At 41.3% G+C, this 19,561-nt stretch overlaps 2 protein-coding genes across 7 annotated transcripts in view; both read right to left on the bottom strand.

Moving 5' to 3' along the window:
• Positions 1-55: 55 nt before the first annotated feature.
• LOC307043491 (E3 ubiquitin-protein ligase MARCHF8-like) overlaps positions 56-19,561 on the bottom strand; it is an 82,974-nt gene continuing 63,468 nt past the window's right edge. For 4 of the 6 annotated variants that reach the window (XM_079687971.1, XM_079687973.1, XM_079687972.1 and 1 more), the window contains 5 exons: positions 15,992-16,071; positions 8,968-9,148; positions 6,854-6,989; positions 5,311-5,325; positions 56-4,115 (listed from right to left, as the gene is read on the bottom strand). In XM_079687971.1, the coding sequence (XP_079544097.1) occupies positions 3,811-4,115; positions 5,311-5,325; positions 6,854-6,989; positions 8,968-9,148; positions 15,992-16,071 (717 nt within the window). In that variant the 3' untranslated portion in view covers positions 56-3,810. The remainder of the gene's footprint in view (positions 4,116-5,310; positions 5,326-6,853; positions 6,990-8,967; positions 9,149-15,991; positions 16,072-19,561) is intronic. The other 2 variants (XM_079687974.1, XM_079687976.1) reach the window with 1 other exon arrangement.
• Positions 9,155-15,985, bottom strand: LOC307043488 (uncharacterized protein). The gene has a single exon (XM_079687966.1). The coding sequence runs from the start codon at positions 15,617-15,619 to the stop codon at positions 14,639-14,641; it is 981 nt and encodes a 326-aa protein (XP_079544092.1). The 5' UTR covers positions 15,620-15,985; the 3' UTR covers positions 9,155-14,638.

Genomic DNA, 19,561 nt, shown 5'->3' with positions numbered 1-19,561 from the left:
TGTAACTTAAAAAATCCTGTTAACATTTAAGTTCAGAACAAAAAAACACAAAGCATTAAAAGTAACTTAATTTTTATTTGGTTGTTCTTTTTAATTCTACATACTTTGTTCAATAATGGGAAATTAAACTGAAAACACATCAATATTTCTTTTAAAAACATAAGTACTTTTACCAAATCCTTTACAGTTACTATTCCAAAGTAAATTCACAGACAAACTTGTGGTATGATATCATAAGACAGGGGAACACTCATATGTTCAAGTCCAGTCAGTAGTAAACAAATGTAGCTTTATGCAAGTTACACTATTCCCAGACATTAGAGTAAGGTACATTTTGACAGAAATACTGAAAACTTACACTGAGGCTGAGGAAGTATCTTTCATCCTCAGTCCATGTGCTGCTCAAAAGGATTATAAAATAAAGAAATCCGTTCATGGTTGTAGACCAGGGGTCTCAAACTCAAGGCCTGGGGGCCAAATCCGGCCCGCGACTTCATTTTATGTGGCCCCGCAAGAGCTTGCAAAGAATATAATACGTTTATTATACGGTTACATGCCACTTTACAGAAGCAGGTTGCCCATAAACTACATGTCCCACAATGCATCTCGTTCTGTGACATGCGCACTGAAGAGACTTGCAATTATTTGCCCTGGACTTCTGCTTTCAGACGTAGTTAATTACTAAGTTATTATCCTATCCGATAATAATCCAATTCAGAGACAATAATGTAATGTAATACATTATTTTATATATATTATATATTTATATAGTTACAACCGGTCCTTTGAGTGCAACCTTTATGCGAATGTGGCCCGCGATGAAATTGAGTTTGACACCCCTGTAAAAGAAATAAAAAGCTGCCCGCTGTTAAATGTTAAAGTGGCCTCAAAACTTCCGTCTCAGACTTCATGTAAGGAGCCAGCTCCTATGAGTAGAAAATACAACAAAAAAAAGAAGCACAATCTACATCCTTCATTAATCTTCCATCTCAGGGAAAGTAGATATTCCATGTTGTTTCATGTAATACAGGAAACTTTAAAATTTGCACTGCATTTGAATGATTATTGTCTGCATAATTAAAATCATTTCATCAAGCAATCCACATTAAGGTGGAGCAACCAAGCCTTTTAATCTTTCCTATATGTTTTTTAAGCTTATAAGTGAATAACAAAGAGTGAAAGTGATGTTCTGGGAAAAAAACTGTTAGTGTAAGTTGCATAAAATTACTAATGAATTCTTTTTTTAATGAACAAATTGTACTCTGTTTTCTTTTCAAAATAAATACAACACAAAATGAAGAAATAATCATTTCATACCCAGAGGACAACCTGGACATTAAACACCATTACATAACTATAGAATAGAATATCAACAAAAGGGTAATTGCACTTTTTATCTGTCTAATTGCACTGAGCCTCGCGGGGATCGAAGGTTCAGAGAAGCTTCTCGTTACTAGATCTTAATCCAACTTGACACACAATAACTCCCTCGGCTCTTGTTATGTATTTAAAATTATATTAGACTCCAGATCTCAAGTCACTGTGGGGCATAATACACAAGTACAGTATGAATTGTTGCAAAAAACAAAGCGCAGGTTTCATTTATTGCTGCTGCTAATGAGCAGTACTTATCACGTATGTTGTTGGACCATCATTTTTCACAGACAGTATACTGGTATCAAAGATAGTTTTTTAAAAGTGTGTGTGTTGCTGGAATGGCTGTGAGGCTCAACATGAGCCTGGCATCGCTGTGCTCACACATACACTAAAGCACTTACAATGAGTGTAAGCCCAAAACACATCGGCTAGAGAAATCATCTGCTGCCTAGCTCAGACTGCACGTACAGCCTCTCACCAGCAGGCGGTGCTGCAGCTCACTGAGGAGAGACGATGCACCCTGTGTGAGTGCATGCTTTTACTGCCAAATAAATCTCATTGTTTGTTCATGAACCGACCTAATATGACACTGATGCAACAATCTTCTTGATGCTGAAATAACGCATTTACAGTATTTCACATGTGCTTCCTTTTAGAAATGAAAAAAATGCGTTGGAAACATTTGTCTCATTTGAATAACATAAGGCCAGATTTGTGGCAAACGCTCAAAAAAAGGGGAGGCGACATGCTGACTAAAATGGTCACTCCACCATGTGATTAGTCTGGCAAGAAGAAAGAAGACACTTTAGCTGAAACTGAAACTCCAGCTGTCTGAGATGGATGCTAAAGCTGCTTTACATCACAACACAAGCTCTGTGCAGGAGTGTGAACATAACTGGAATTCATTGTAAATATGTAAGTCATGAAAGCTCCTCAAAGTTAGTCAGTTTTTGAATCAAATCTATCCATTTGGGAACAATGGATGCACTGTGGGAGCGATGTGAGGACAGACTGAAAATAGGCAGCTTCAGATTTCTCAGGGCACATCCCGTGACTAAGCAAACAAATGAACATATTAAAAACTGCACATGGAATATCACACTGTAAATATTGTGTCAACCGCATGATAGAAAAACATGAGCGGCCCTGTTTATGCCCAAAGGCTTTAGTAATGTTCCCAAGACATGGAAATTATTTCACAATTTCCTGTGACCAGTAGAAAATGTTATTTTTTTGTATACATTTCTTTTTTATCATTTAAAAAAAAGTTTACATTCTCAAAGCCTTCAGAAAGTTTTGTTGGGGTAAAGATGTGATGTGGCTGGATTTTCCGTTATCTGCATTTAGAGCGTTGAGCCTGACTCATAACTCATATTGTCTATTTTGACGAAAACACTCAACCCCCAATTCCTTTTTTGTCATCCATGGGAGGTTAATATACATGTATACTGTATGTGTGTATGAGGAAATGTTAAATAAAACAGGAGTTTGAATGTGCTATCCCCCATGTACAACATATACAGTAAGACTTAATTCATATCAAAGACAGAAAAGAGCGAGAAGAAGGGAGGGGTTTGTTTTGGGAACTAAAAAAAAACCCAAAGTGCTTCGATGCATGTCCAGATCAAGGCCTGCTCGGAGCCGACAGACCACAGCGACACAGATGGCAGTAGCTGGAAAGTTCCAGAGATCCGATGCGTGGCGCTACATACTGATCCACGGGAGGTTAGCCCAACACTCACGGGAGGTAAAAACGAACAAATCCAACAAACCCACGAAGAAAACCACGTATCGGAGACGTGTAGACCTCATGAGCCGTTTGTGAGTCTCTTTGTCTCAGTCCTGCTCGCACATAGGTCTACATGTAAGAATGTGTGTGTCTGTGTGTGTGTGTGTGTGTGTGTGTGTGTGTGTGTGTGTGTGTGCATGTGTGCATGTGTGCATGTGTGTATGTGTGTATGTGTGTGTGTGTGTGTGTGTGTGTGTGTGTGTGTGTGCATGCGTGCGTGCGTGCGTGTGTGTATGTATGTATGTATGTATGTATGTATGTATGTATGTATGTATGTATGTATGTGTGTGTGTGTGTGTGTGTGTGTGTGTGTGGAGAGTTATATGCTCCAGGCCTTTTCATACATTTACAGAAGTCAGTAAAACCAGTTCAGTCCTGCGAAAGGAGACAGGTGGGGTGGGAGTGTGGATTTATGGTGAAGGAGGAGGGAGGGATAAAGTCTGAGCGGAGGAATGTGGACAGAAGAAGACAGATGTGGTCTAGCCTTCTTTGTTGATGGAGTTTTAGAAATATAACCAGAATAGGACAGGAGGCCAGTCTGGGGTCAGAGGAAGGGGAGTGTGTGGTCGTTCCTCAGAAACCGAGCATTTCTACGATGCTGCTCTTCACTGCGGGCCTGTTTGTGTGTGTGGGTGTAGCAGTGGTCAGACGTGGAGCACCTCCATACTGTAGTCCTCTGTCTCTGTGTACTGGGAGGAGTTTGTGTCCGACTGGGTTGGAGCCAGAGCCTCCTTGCTCTCCAGACTGGGCTCCATGAGGGGGGGCTTCTCCAGCGCCAGCTTTTTACACGTGTCGGGGCGGTTCTGCACGTAGATGACCCGGTTGTACGCCTTGAGTCTCCTCCATAGATGGATGTAGACTTTGCACTGGACGTACATGAACACCAGCCCCCCCGTGAAGCCGATGGCCACCACCACCAGCTTGGTCCAGAAAGGCCATTCCAGGATCCCTGAGAAACAGAGGGAGCACAAGAAGAAACACGGACGCCTGTCAAACAAAGACCACACTGAAAACTAATACAGCAAAGTATGTGAACACCACTTGGGAAATAATTGCGTTTTAGTATTATTTTTGCATCAATGTCATAACGTTTCCTTATTATTAAGATATTCTTTTACTAAATAAAATGTGTTTCTTGTTCTATCGCAGCCTGCAGTGTTTTTAGAGTAGTGCTGTTTCTGCTTTTCAAACCATCATTTGTTTCTTTTTGTTATAATTGATTATTTTACAGACGCACGCTGTTAAGAGTGGAAGTGGATTTTCACACTGTATAGAGGTGTGAAGAAAAACAATATTTTCCTGTCATCTCTCAAATGCTGCTGTCTAATTAAGTCATAAAAATGCCCCCGAAATAATCACATATAACAAAAAGAAACAAATGATTGCTTGGGAAGAGAGAACAACACCACCATAAAACTGCAGATTTGAAGTAAATTGGCCAAACCGTGCAAAATAAAATGATATGGTCCCAGAGGCAGTTGCAGCATTTCTGCAAATTGCAAATCCCTTGAAACATAAGGCTCTATGTAAGAGGTAGAAAACTTGCAATTTGTGGAAGCGTGAATATTTGTAAAAGGCTGCAGCACTGGGAGGCAGAAAGGGGATCTTTAAAAATAAGAACAAAAAGGAGACAACAAAAAAGGTCTTCTTTGAAATACACCGCAATCTTTTCAGGCTGGCTGTTATATTTCAGCTTGCTAACAAATATGAACAAAGGTAAGGTTCACAACTGAATTACTATTTAGATTATGGAATGAGATACAACACATCCTCAAACTTAGTATAATCAGTATGGTTTTAACTAAGCTTATACAGCTGTATGAAGAGAGAGTAACATGTGATTTATTGTGTGAACATATTTCTGTGAGGTTTTCACAAAGTCACAAAGTACATCACAGAAGATCACAGCGTGTTGCTGTACTCAGTTCTGTCTGCTTTCATTAGATTTGAACATTCAGTGAGATGGTGTGAAAATAACCGGTCATTCATGGTGAAGAAGTATTATATATATCCTGAAATTAAGGCAGACAGAGGGAGGAAAGGGGTGAAAAGTGCAGTTTGAAATGAACTGGACACAGCTGACAAAAAGGCTGACGAGGGAAAACACAATTTGAAAGTTAAAAGGCCAAAGTTGAAATGTTTACCTGGGATTCTTCCGGCTGCATGAGTAAAGAAAGTGTAAGTATCATGTATTACCAAACACACAAACAGATTGATAGAAATGCGCAGAAATTTGAAGTAAAGTCACATTATACAGTTGGATGTTATTCATCATGCAATCATAAGCATCAGCTCTGCAAATCAAAGGAGGCAATGGACAACATTTCAGATCTGCTGGTATCTGCACTCGGACTGAGAGAGGAACACCACTCTGTAGGACAGGACCGGTGAGGAGCTCATTGGCATCACCATGGTGATTGAACCTGACAACCCTGGAGACAGTGACAAGTCTGAATCATCAGGTTGGGCACCGCCTGCTCCTCCATCTGCACGCTGTCTCGGAGGCACCAGATATGCCAGAGAGGAGTGAGTGGCAGCCGAGGTAGAGCCAGCTGAAGATAAACAGCTCCTCTTGAAAGCAGCACCACACTTTGATGATGGCGCCGCCAAGTTGTCCGAACCTCAGAGCTGCTGACCATTTAGGTCAAGATGGACGTTAGGAGAAGCCAAAGCTCTAAAGGCTGCTGAAGGCTTTTTTAAACTCCTAGTCACGTTTTCCTCTTATTCACAACGTTCCAAAAGACCATGATGCCCAACTGACAACGTTACAGTCTGTGGTCAGCATCAGGTTCCAGTTTGGTACTTAAGAAAAAACTAAAGTCAGCTATCTTCATCAAGAATCAGAAAAAAACAATGTGCCTGTCTGAAGGGATAATTTGGGGTTTTGGGAAATATATAGTTTAACAGCAGCTGTTCACTTTTTGAACGGCTGAGGTCCCTCTTTTTAAATTGCTTCACTTGAATTAAATATTAAGATGTTTGTGTGTTTAGACTTGTGTCCAGCTTTTCAAATCAATATACATGTGCCCAGCTGGTGCTAACGGCTGTCACATTATGATTCAGGACCGTACATCTGTCACATTTCACACACATACACACATACACATACACAGACTCGAGCAAGAATACACACACACACAAACACAGTTATAAAAGCAACCACACAAACTTCAACACACTTTTATCCTTGTGAGGGCCTTCTGTTGACCTTTAACTTGAGGCAAGCCTTACACACGAAACCCTAATCGGAGCAAAACCACCTGACCTTGCTATAATAACATCACCATGAAAGTCTCAATCTCAAATTGGATCTCAAGAAAGTTAGGACATCCATCATTCTCTTTTATGGCCTACAGGTCTGAAATCTGTGAGTCTATAACAACATACAGAGAGGATCATCTCTTAAAGAATCTCAGCACACTCTTCTACACGTTTGTTCTCGACTTTGATGCCCACTGAGCTGCTGCAAGGGAATTACGCCCACATATACTCCAATCTAAGCGAGCATTTCACACCGTTTGCACTGCTGAAATACCCCTACAGCTAAGCAGATTCATCATTAAATACTATACTTAAATGAGCTGGATTGTGGATGAATGGACGATTTCTAACAACACCACATCCAACAGTCAACAACGTTACGTCAATGTTTTTTTTGTGTTTGTGTGTGTGTTAGTCTGTGCTGACCGTTTTTGATTTCCTCCGCTGTTCTGTCGATGAGCACGTAGAGCGACCACACCACGCAGGTGATGGCGATGACGTGGAAGGTGACGGAGCACATTATCTTCCTCCTCTCGCTCGCCGTCATCTGTAGCTTCTCCCACTGAGGCACATACAAGGGGGGGGGGGGGGGACAAGAGGAAGGACATTCGAGGAGGTCAACAGTGTGTTCACACAAAGACACAAGGTTGCAGACACACACACTTAAAGCATAGACATTTTTAAACGACAGCTAAAGACACATCTTTTTAGATTAGCTTTTTATTAGCAACCCCCCCACTTTAAATGGCCTTTATTATTTACCTACTTTTATATTTATTTTATAGGTCTTAAAGGGTTTTATCGTATATTATTTATTGAACAGCAACATTTCTTTTTATGTTTTTTTTTTTTTTATATATTTGAATCGTTTTCAATCATTTATTAGAATTATGACGTTTTTATTACTATTATATTTTTATTTTTATTTATGTTGTACCTTTATGTTGATTTTATTTTATAGGGTTTTGTATTGACGCATCTATTCACTTTGTGTCGTATCTTTCTGAGATAAATCATTATTTATTTTATTTTCTATTATCATACCTTTTACCTCCTTGTGTCTCTTAACCTGTTAAAATGTTATATTGTGCTGCATGTGTCTGTAAAGGTTTTAACATCTCATCTGAGGGGAATTTGTTGTTGTTTACTTTTAACTTGTGATGTGTGCCATTTCGTAAAGCACTTTAAGCTGCACGTGATGTATGAAAAGTGATATAAATATAGCTTTATTATTATTAAACTGTTGGCTTTCTTTTCTGGAACATGAGGGTGAGGGAAATATTTGATGGAGGGTGTTCAGCAGCTTCTGTTTTCAAGAGCCAATGCTACATTACATGTCTTGCCATGGCGAGTAACACGGATAGGAAAAGATGCTTAGTGTCTGCTCCTGGCTTCACAAAACAGAATCAGGAAATGAGCCCAGCGATACAAAGAAACTAAATCAAATACGATGCCAACACCATCAGTTATTTTAATGGGTTCTATCGCTTTCCCATCATCCCAAATATATTCCTCATGTGTTCAGTGATGAGGGTCAGTTTGTATGGAAGCTTGCATACCAGTGCGAGTGCGAGATAACACTTGGCCTCCTCTGATAACTTTTCATCCCAACACCTACGTCCTCATCTCCCCTTCGCTCCTCACACGCAGACAACTTAAATCTCTTAGTAGGATTCAGAAGCTATTACCAGCGGAGCATTTGTTTAAGGCCTTTTGTGCAGCTAATGGAGGGTGGAGGAATTTTAATTAATGTCCTGCTATCTCCAGGCCACAGTGATTGATAAGACCCTTTAATGGGAATGCGCTGCCTCCGAAACCTCTTCAAAGCTCCGTGTCATTCTTGTGTTATCTGCCTGACAGATGGGAGGCAGCTATTGGCCTTTTTCCAACTTCATAACGAAGGAGTGACGTGAGCTAAGTTGGGACACTTGGAACAGCCTGGATTTATTAACTGATGCTAAACTGTTGGTGACCATAAATACATTACAATACATTAAATTGCATTTAGCTGACGCTTTTATCCAAAGGGACTTACAATAAGTGCGTTCGACCAACAAAATACAAACTTGAAGAAAACAGAATCATATCAGTACATCAGGTTTCATAGAGCTAAAACATTTCAAGTGCTACTCAACTGGCTTTAGATAAGCAGGTCCTTTATTAGTATATAAGTGCTTTGTTAATAGTTCTATCGCTCGAAGTGGAGTGGAAAGAGATGAGTTTTCAGTCTGCGCTGGAAGATGTGTAAGCTTTCTGCTGTCCTGATGTCAATGGGGAGCTCATTCCACCATTTCACAATTCAAAGACACTTTACAGTATGAGGGAGGGTAGACAAACAAGGACAGGCAAACAAGTAAGTATAGTCAAATAAAAAATAAATTAAAAAAAGATACTGCATGTATGATATGTGTAATGTGTATTTGTAAAGCGCTTTGAGCATCTGGAAAAGCGCTATAATAAATGTAAGGAATTATTATTATTATTATTATTAAACTAATGAACGTGTAATGATTGACTGTAGACAAAAATCTGTGTGTTACCTTGCGCAGCGGTTTGAGCTTGGTCTCCATGATGAACTCATATTTACAGAGCTCACAGCAGCGCGTGTCGGAGCTCTTTATCCACTGCTGCAGGCAGGACTGGTGGACGAAGCGCAGGCTCCCCGTGCAGTGGCATGGTGTGATCAGAGGACTCTCCTCGTCACCTTCACAGTGACAAATCCTGCGGGAATCAAAGAAGACAGTCAGCGCTAAGCTAGAAGAAAGACAGCTGTTATGGGAGGAAAACAGAAGTGACGAGAGATATAAAAGAGAGAAATGTTGGCAGGCAGAGCAGATGGATATTTCTCCAAACTCTTGAGTTGAGTTTGGGAAGATATTTAAGTAAACTTAGACAGCTGGGAACATTTCAAATATTTGAAGACTCTGAACGCAGAACACATTGCATGTCCCTCAAGAATGAACTCAATCAGGAAAAACTCATTTGATTTTAAAGCACTTCATTTACAAATCAAAAGGACATTTTACAAAATAACCTACCTTATTCCCACAACGTCGCAGCACAAAATTGAACACAACAAATCTAATCTCAGATAGATTAGAGTTGTAGCCGCAGCAATCTTACATCTCAGTTCTTCAAGGACTGATACAAATTGCCTGCATTGATGACTATGTTAGGCAATATAATCAACACATGGCATCCAATACATCAGTGGTTCCTGTCCTATTGTGTTAGACATACTCTAACATCCCTGTGAGGTGAACTCAGGTAACCCATGGCCATTCACTTATGTTCAATGTGTTCTTCTTATAAAAGGGATTTTGAACTGGAGTCATTTTAAATATAGTTTGTTTTTCATACTATTTAACGGTCAATATTTAGGGTTCTTTAATCAAGTTAGAATGTTGACAAAAATACCACAATCATTACTATTTTGGATCACAATTGCTGGAACATTCGATTAGGTTCTCTGTTACCTCTAAGGAATACTGCATGAGAGGAACCAATCAGATTTTAATATCACACCGGAGCACTCCCCCCCCCCTCCTAAGATTAAAAAATTTACCCAGTCTGACAGGTTGAAGGACAGGAGCTGTAAATTAACTTTAAGAGGGAGTATATTTATCTGATGCGGAGATGGAGGGTTTGAGAAGGCAGACTCTTTCCACACTTTCACCAGTAAGCCAGTCATATTCTGCCATAGCACTGAGTTTCAGAGGTATTGGACACAATGAGGGGTCGGAGAAAGTTATTAGAGCAACCTAAGTCGAGTCAATATCACACACCACCAGAATCTAAAGTCATTATGATCTCAGAATGTCAGGACCTTGTTGCAGACCAGGGCAGAGTCTTTTAATGAGCAAACGCCCAAAAATCAGCTTCTGCTTTCCCCGCAACAAACTAGAAGAGGAATACGAAGGATTTAAAGCTATACTTTTTCCTATAGTAGATGCATGAACCAGGAAAGACTTCTACTGTGTTTGCCCAGTGGCGAACCGTGTCTATCACAACTGGACCCCCCCCCCCCCCAGGCGTTATAATGTCCGTCTTTTCACTGAATTGTCGTCTTGAAAAGGGTACTCACAACAATTCTGCAACAACTTCATCTTCACCTGTTGCACTTGCCATTTCAACATTAAAAACAATAAAACGGCACGAATTGCTTCGTCGCATTCATCTAGATCAGGGGTGTCAAACTCAAGGCCCGGGGGCCAAATCCGGCCCGTGACTTCATTTTCTGTGGCCCTGCAACGAGCTTGCAAAGAATTATACGTTTATTATACGGTTACATGATGATTTACAGAAGCACGTTGCCAATAAACTACATGTCCCATAATGCATTTCAAATTTGACTTTTTTCTCAGAATTAGACTTTTTTTAAATGTTTCTTTTTTAATTTCACCTCCTTTTTTAAATGTCACTTCTTTTTTTGATTTTCACTTTTTTTCCAGAATTTGGCTTTTCTTTTTAAATTATTTTGTGACATTCTCATTGAAAAGATTTGCAATTATTTGCCCTAAACTTCTAAATTCAGTCGAAGTTAATTCTGAAGTTATTACCCTATCTGATAATAATCCAATGCAGAGGCAATAATGTAATATAATACATCATTTTATATAGTCTTAAAGTTACAACCGGCCCTTTGAGTGCAACCATAATGCTGATGTGGCCCGCGATGAAATTGAGTTTGACACCCCTGATCTAGATCCTCTGTCTCGAGCCAGTTAACTAGCGGGCCTTAGAATACCCTGGAACCGAGGGAAACCCTGAAAGAATACGCCCATTGGCTACAAATGAATATATGATTGGTTGATCAAACTGTCAGTCCAAATGTACGCTCTCATTCAGTGCAACGGCCAGGGCATTCAATCAAGGATACAGAATACCTTGGTTGAAGGATATTCTACCCAGAGACCCAGAACAAGATCTGATTGGTTGCTTTCTTTTCAAACACAAAACCACTGAAATGCGTAGTGCATGGACCGAGAAGTACAAACAAATCAACGTAGCACTGTAATATTACAGATCAACAACACAGATACCATTCTCATTTATTCATTTTATATACATTTTATTTATATAATTAAATCGATTTTTTGTTGGTTTTATCTGAGTGTTCCAGGGTATTCTCTGAATACCTTGAAGGCCCTGACGGTTCGCCACTGTGTTTGCCCCTGAGTGAGATGCAGAGAGAAGTTGTTATTCTTTCTGGGAATAGATGGACAAAGGAGAAGAGAGCAGATTGGTTCGGATGGGTTTGTCCCGGTCAAGGGGGGATAAGAAGAAGACATGAAGACACCCATGCACACCCACACCCGCCACGCATGTTATTAAGAGAGCGAGTAAGATAGCATCTATTTCCAGATGACACTGATCTGGCCTAAGCGTTACAAGATTAAAGACAATGTGAAGAAGAAGAAGAGGATAAGAGCAGGTGGAGATCTATTGTCAAATAATGGAGAGAGTGGAACGAGGACAGAGAGATTCATGGACTGAGGAAGCAAAATAAAGCTCTCATGGTGTTTTTCTATTGGTTATGGCTGTGAGTCTTTGTGGTAATTTACATAGATCACAGATGATGAATTGCAGATTCTCTTCCCACACAAAACTGGTGTGCACTCCTCTTTCAAAAAACACAACAAAAGCCAGCCTGAGGACCAGGACTCTCTCACATCAAGGGCTGGTGCGTGCTGAAATGGGAAGATGTGAGAATCTTTTCTAATGTTGATATGGATTTTGATTTCAAATGTAGGAGGGAATAAGAACAGAAATATGCCTACACCTCCACATAAAGCCACAGTGGAAATAAAATGATCATGGGTGGAACAGGATAAGGGATCCTGAGTATGCTTCATGCAAGATGTCTGCTAGGTTGTCACTAAACTGCTTTAAAGATAAAAACCTTATAAATAGAGCACAAAAAAACTGCTTTATCATTTGAAATGTAATTAATCTTTAATAGAGAGGAAAACAAGTTCGGCGACATAACTGCCCTGGCGAGGCATTCACTTTCTTCCTGCTCACTCTTATCTGTTTCCTGGTATTTCTGCTGTGGCATTTAGGCAATCTATTAACTCTTCACCTGCTCAATGTATCGCTTTAAACACCCACCCGTTCAGCAACTCCTTGCTCTGCCCTTGTCCTGAAATGTTTATTCATTTTAAATGAATTATGAACACCATCTGTTTGTTTGTGTTTCTGCTAAACAGATGTTCATGGGGCTTTTCAGGGGGCAGTGTGATATCTGAGGGGTTTTGTTCTCCTCTCCGTTCTCAGCCTGATTTCCGTCACATCTATTTAACTTCTGCACGGTGATCAGAGAAATACACATTTTAAGAGGCACCACCACAGGGACCCATCTCCCTGTTTACTCTTCTCTGCTCTCTGCATGCCTTTAGAGGTCATTTGCCTCTCTCTCTGTGGTGATGCTTACTTCAAAAAGAGAATATTACATCTGCTGACATTGCTGTATTGTTAAATGTAAAAGCTCGAAGTCAGCAGTGGAGTTATATGGAACTATGTTACTGTACCTGTTCTGTAAAATAACATTGTTCTGTCTGCCTCTCTACTAGTACATGCTTGAGGCCCAAAGAGGAAGACAATGCTAAAGAGCAGAGTGTGCAAGTCTTCAAACACTTAAAAGAAGAAGAATAGACGGAGCAAGAAGCAAGAGCTGTAGCAGATACAAAAGTGATTCGAAGCTGAGGAACGTAACTGACTGCAATTCTTACTCTAAAGGTTGTCCATGTCTATCAAATGAATGGGGGGTTAAATGACACCTGGTTAATGCCCAAATGCTGATCAACAGATGTGTTAATTAACAGAGAAACATGTATGAATACAATTACTACAGTTGTGTATATATATTTATAAATGCAATGCATGTTTTCAAAGTATTCTCCGAAGCCAGGAAATATAACATGAGAAATGAAATGCATTCACAACGTTAGCGCGGGAACCGCCTACCTTTAAGTTTGCCTCACATGTGACCTTTCTGATAAGGAAAGAGATAATGTCACTTCTTCAAAGGATTCCAATCCTTACTTTCTGAAATGTCAATGTAAGAGCTAGCTTATAATTCACATGGCATTCCTCTGTTCAAAACAACAGCCTGCAAGCACCCTGACAGCTCAGGTCAGGCTCTGAGCTCACGCCACCTGACAGAAAGCTCCCACGATGTGTGTTTGTGTGTGAGGTCAGAGACTGCCAGGCTATTTGAAGCCAATAATCTGTCTCCTGATCTCTGATCCTGCTCACCTTGCCAGATCTAAGCTCGTGTTTCTCTCTCTGCACACAGCTGACGTATGGGATGTATAATCTGGACTGAACAACGTGCACAGACCAAAGCGTAGAGGAAAAGAAGAAACTAATGTATAATTGACATTCTTCAAACAGTCATCAATCCATTTCTACAGCTGCAAGGTCAAGCATCGACAGACAGACACTGTAACCCTGAGTGTCCAAACTGGATCTATGTAGGGCTCAATAGGTTTTTCTTGGCGACTTAGTGAGATCTACTGCTAACAGACTTCACGTGTAGAGATCAGGAAGGCATGACCTGGTCTGTAACACAAATATTCTTTACATTCTGTTCTTCCTTAAATAGCCTGGCCTATCAGATCGCACACAGACAGCTAAGTGAAAAAGACTGATCACGGCCGTGTTGACTTAATGAGACAGACTCCATGGGATCCACATTTATTGTGCTGCTTCTGTTACACTATTTCTCAGAGGAACTAACACTCCTCTGACCCTCTATCTTTTTGTTATCATTGTCATTGCCCCCTATTCCCGCCTCTACTGCAAAGATGACAGCTTAGGGGCAAAATCAATCGCACATTTTTGCCAGGCTATGTAAGAAACTTTAAAGTTTCATCGATCTCTTAACAGAGAAAAATGATTTTAAAAACAGCACAGTGAAGGACATGAGATAGTGGAATGAAATGGTATGAAATGAAATGAAGTCATATTTCTGCTATTAACACAAGATAGAGGTTGAATCAGGACAGCTTATGGTGTTGTAATGTGCATCTAGGTGTCAGCTCCACTCCAGACAAGGGTTATTGGTACAAATGCTGTTGTGGTGTAGGATATTTGCTGGGTGGTTACACGACAGGATGAGAGGCTCTCCACTACGCCACAGGGCTCTGGGGTTCACTGCCACGGCACAGGGAGGATCTGGGCTCTACCAACAGGAAGGGTGGGTGTGGATTATACCATCCAGACAGTCACCCACCTGCACCAGTCTCCAGAAAGCGAATACGGTGACAGTGGCCCATTTCTCTCCGACAAGGGGGACGGGCAGCAGTCCAAGTCGCTGTCTGGGTCCATAAAACACAGGGGGGCTAGAAGAGAACCTGACCCATCCACGGTGACCGTTAATGGGGCGCCCAGCTGGCATGTTCCCCTTGGAGCTAGGCTGTTCCGGTCCTCCTCAAATACATCGTCATCCCCCAGCAGATCCTCCACGTGGAACCCTAACTCACTGCCTTCCAGCGGGGAGGACTTGAAGTGGATGTGGGAGTCGTTGCTGCCCAGCTCGGAGCAGTGCAGGCTGGCCGAGGTGGAGGATCGAGAGAAGGGAAGAAGGAGACGCAGGAAGTTGGCGCTCGGGGAGTGATGAGGGTGGAGGTGGTTGTTGGAAAGAGTAGGAGGAGGAGGTGGTGGAGGAGGAGGAGGAGGAGGAGGAGGAGGAGGAGGGGCGATGGTGACCGGGTCATGTGGGGGACAGTTGATGGGAGGGACGCCCAACATGTATTTGTAGTTGTTTGTAAAGGAGGGGACGAGGTGGGGGTTCTGGTGTGTGGGGGCTGCAGCCAGCTTGCCGTTGAGTGTGTGTGCCCTTCGCTCCGCGCCTGGTGGCATGGCAGGCTCTGGCTTGGTCTCAAGCTCCCCCTCGGAGCAGGTTCGGTCTATGAAGTGCAGCCCGCGACAAAGACTGTCCACACGTTGGCCCACGTCGTTCAGAGACATAGAGAACTTGAGCGAGCCGCTTGGGCGGAGGTTTGCGGAGGATGGGCGGAGCAGGGAGAGCCAGTCTCGTTGTTTGGCCGGTTTGGAGGCTGGTAGGGCGTCCGTGCAGAGGGTGGCCACGGAAATACCTTCTGAACCATGACAGCTTTTACCGTTTGAGTTCAACAGAACCACTGCAGTGTGCTTCTGACAGTCCTGATCCTGACTGCTGCTGTGCATGTGTGTTTATGAAAGAGGAACATGATTGAAGATGGTGGTGAGGACAGAAGGAAAAGGAATGACAAAAGACAAAAAGAGAGAAATGGAAAAGACATCATGCATTTGGAAACAAAGGAGCTTATACAAAAGGAAATAAAACGTTTTGTGGACTGACGACACTTGTGACCCATGTTTATATATAACCCAGGTTACACGAAAACAGGGCTACTTCAAAAAGTGTAATGGCTCAGGGGTAAAGGGAAAGCATCATCTACTGTTAAGGTTCTGCAGCAGCAATGGACTGAAAAATAGATAGATGTCTTGCCCTTGGGTGTTTATATCACTTTGGACACACATGACATCATTGGCAGTAAGAAATGAGGAGGTTTGTACCTGCAGATGTCCTGGCTGGAAGGGGAAACTGATGTCCTCGAGAAACTGCATGGAGCGTTGACTGAAGTCGGGCTCCCTGCCTGTGGAACAAAACAAAGATATACCTAAATAAAAAACGCCTGAATGATTTAGGAGACAGGATCAGATCAAATTGCCCGTGTTCACTGGAGAGAAATGATCAGTGTGCGAATATGAAGTTTACAGAGAGAGTAAAAGTGTGCCACGCCCTGATGCAAAAGATGATAAATCACAAATCTGGCAGTGAATCCGTCTGATTAAAGTAGTGCCAGGCTAAATGTGTCCCAGTGTGTCTCAGAGCAGGCGAAAACACCAGGCTGCTGGGGAGCGAAGCGCTCAGGAGACAGACAGCGAGACAGAAGCAGAGTTATGAAGAATGAGGAGCTGAGAGAGGCACAGCTGGAGGACATGAGGCTGTGGACTCATTCAGCATCCAGAGGGGTTTTAAACAGATGCTCCTGCAGGTACAAGGATGTTATACACCCTTGGCATTATCGAGTGTAGCTTTCACTTCTAAAGCTGGTAAAATGAGTGACTACTGGAAGGTTTTGGGCAAAGTGAGGCAAGCTGTTCCCCCTCTGCTCCCACTATTCAGGTTCTGCTATTTACCAAATAAGTGTTGTATCTTTCTCCCCTTACTTTCAACAAGAAAATAAAAACCAAGCATATTATACAAAGTGTTAGGACAATTTATCCAATGACAGCATACAGAGTGTGTACGGTGGGACGGTAAAGAATGGTAGCAGATGGTGTTTGGGTTTCTAACGTAAAGACACGGGAGGCCGGGTCATTTCAATAAGGAACTAATTACCTATTGATTTCATTTCACACTAAGGGGACATTTATAGCTCATGGCCTGACACCAATCCATAGAAAATCCATCGTCCACAATATGCCCTTAGGCCTGTTTCTCTGAGCGCAGCTTTAACCATCTTTTTTCACACCAACATTCTCCACACTTTTTTTTATTGTCTTTCTTTAAATAGTTCATTGAGGGTTTCTTTTGATTTCCGATTTTAATAGTTGACATTCAAGGCTGCTGTTTGGGGCTGCTTCAGGCGTCTGGAGTATAAAATGAACAGACAGCTCTAAGAAGTGTGTGAGGAACAAAAAGATTAGATCAAAGCAATAAAACATTATCATAGCAACCAGCACTATATTTAACCGCATGCTGCTTCAGCTCCACACCTTCTAAAAAGAGGGACACATGCAGAGTTCAAGCATAATTTGACTGAAATCTGAGTGTACATTGATTAAAAGTAGATCATGTTTACACTGACAACATTGAAAAGTACCTTTATTATTCCTTATCTTTATTCTTACTGGGTAAATATCCCAGAGCTGCCTTGCCTCTGTTAATCATTTGTGTTGAACTGAATGGCAGATTGATTCAGGCTCAAACAGCAGAGATGATAACAGAGTGGAGATAATAATGATTAACTTCTTAACGGCCTGCACCAGTTCAGACATCTGCTCTCTCATAACTGCCCTCTCTTATGACAAGGACCTTTGATGAGGGAATGAGCACCAAAAAAACTGTGGGAGATGATTTCTCAACAAGTGCTGAAAATGTGTGTCAAGTGGTCATATTTTACTTTAGAAACTGTAAACGATTATTTTCAGTTGATCTAATCAGTCCTTGTTTAATTTGGCTCTGTTGTGCTAATTAGATGTAATCATGGCTCATATCATGTTCCCCCTGTAATTAACCGTTTATCGTGCTTGGAAACAGTCTCTCCACTCTTTATCATAACTTTTTATTTAACCTCTCTCCGGTAGCACTCCCACTCGCTTCAGCCTAGGGCTGCTCGATTATGGCAAAAATCATAATCTCGATTATTTGGGTCAATAATTGATATCACGATTATTAAAAACGATTATCCATTTACTTTGAAAACATCAATTTATTGGAGAGAAAAAAATGTGAACAGGATGTTTTTAACAGTTGATTACCCTGAACTTTAAGTATAATTCAACTGAAAAACCAATAATAAAAAAAAAATATTTGAGAAAAAAAAAAAAAAGTAATAATAATTTTTTTAAAAATCGTTTTATTTCGACTAAGTTGTTTTCGTAATCGTTGCAAGCCATCATCGTAATTGCGATTAAAATACGATTAATTGAGCAGCCGTACTTAAGCCATGCATAAATCATCTTCTTTTACACTAGTTGTAACTTCTTCTGCCCCTCAGCCTTCATTCTCCTCTTCCTGATCCACCTGGAGGACTATACCTCTCATTTTCTAGCCATAGGGGCCTTTGAAAGAATAACCTTTAAAATCGAACAGCAGCAATGAATCACTGCCTCCCTGTGAGAAATGTCTTACACATAGACCGCGTGAATGGACCAGGTGTTAACAAATGTCACTGGAAAAGCATCAAAGAAGATAAACATCAACATTGACCTTGAGATCAGTACAACATCCTCATAAACATCACTTTCGGATCATTGTAAATGTGACACTGCCCACCTGTTATCTTAGTATTTTATTAAATATCATATTTCCTGTATGTGTCGTTTTACATCTTTGGGATGAATAAGCAATAAAGGCATTTTTCACCAAAAGCATTTTGTCGTAAAGCCATTCAAGTCTGGATGCCATGAGGGTCAGAGCCAGCTTCAGTAGAAAGCAGTACAAAAGGAGCATCGCTGCCAGAAAGAGAAACCCTGCCAGAGGAAACTAAACAAACCAGAATGTGTTCCAAAACATTAATAATCAACTAAACCATTTTTTTTTTTAAATACTGGCTTTGCTTGGCGCTTGGTATCAACATCAGTGGTCTGCCAAGCTGAGCGGGGCAGCAGAGATCTGGAGGACAGACCTGGACTGTGCTCTGCAGCAATGGAGCCTGAAACACTAGAGGAGCTTGAATGGCAGAGCACCACCAGATGTTTGGCTGACTCTCAAAGGCAGCGTACTGAGCAGTGGGTCGTTGCGTTGTGTCTTTATGAGGATGTAATAGTTTAATTCCTTCCAGAACAGTGTAGGAGGCGTCGCAGCACCCCTGGCCCTACGCTGCAGAGAGACACGGCCACAGCTAAGCCTCCTGACCTCGCCAAGTGGAAAATCAACTCTTGCCAAATCACCGGGCAATCCTCAGCCGCTAAAGCTTTCAGAGCTGCTTTAATATATACCACACTGACCGTTCTTGCATTTAACTAAAATGCTGATTATTTGCTCTCAACTTCACCTTTCTTTCACAAATCTTCAGACAGAAACAGCTCGATAAGAGACACCTTCTGAAAACATGAGACAATGAAAGAAAAGTACACTCAAGAATTTCTCCGGATGTTTTTCCTTGTACGATGTGAGGGTCTAAGGACAAAGGGTGTCGTATTGTCATACTGATATTCTGTAGAAACTGTGAAGTCCACTGAGACAAATGTAACATTTGTGATATTGAGCTATATAAATAAACATTGATTGATTGATTGATTGAAAAGTACACATAAAAGGCCTGTAATGAGTTATTGGCATTGGCTCACATATATACAGTGGGGCAAAAAAGTATTTAGTCAGCCACCAATTGTGCAAGTTGTCCCACTTAAAAA

This window comes from Notothenia rossii (genome assembly GCF_949606895.1).
Source record: "Notothenia rossii genome assembly, chromosome: 6".
In the NCBI taxonomy this organism is placed as follows: Eukaryota; Metazoa; Chordata; class Actinopteri; order Perciformes; family Nototheniidae; genus Notothenia; species Notothenia rossii.
Note: the sequence above shows the minus strand (reverse complement) of the source record. Positions and strands in the feature narration are given on the sequence as shown.

Coding starts and splice junctions, on each gene's coding strand:
- LOC307043488 (XM_079687966.1), bottom strand. CDS start 15,619: ATGCACAGCAGCAGTCAGGATCAGGACTGTCAGAAGCACACTGCAGTG.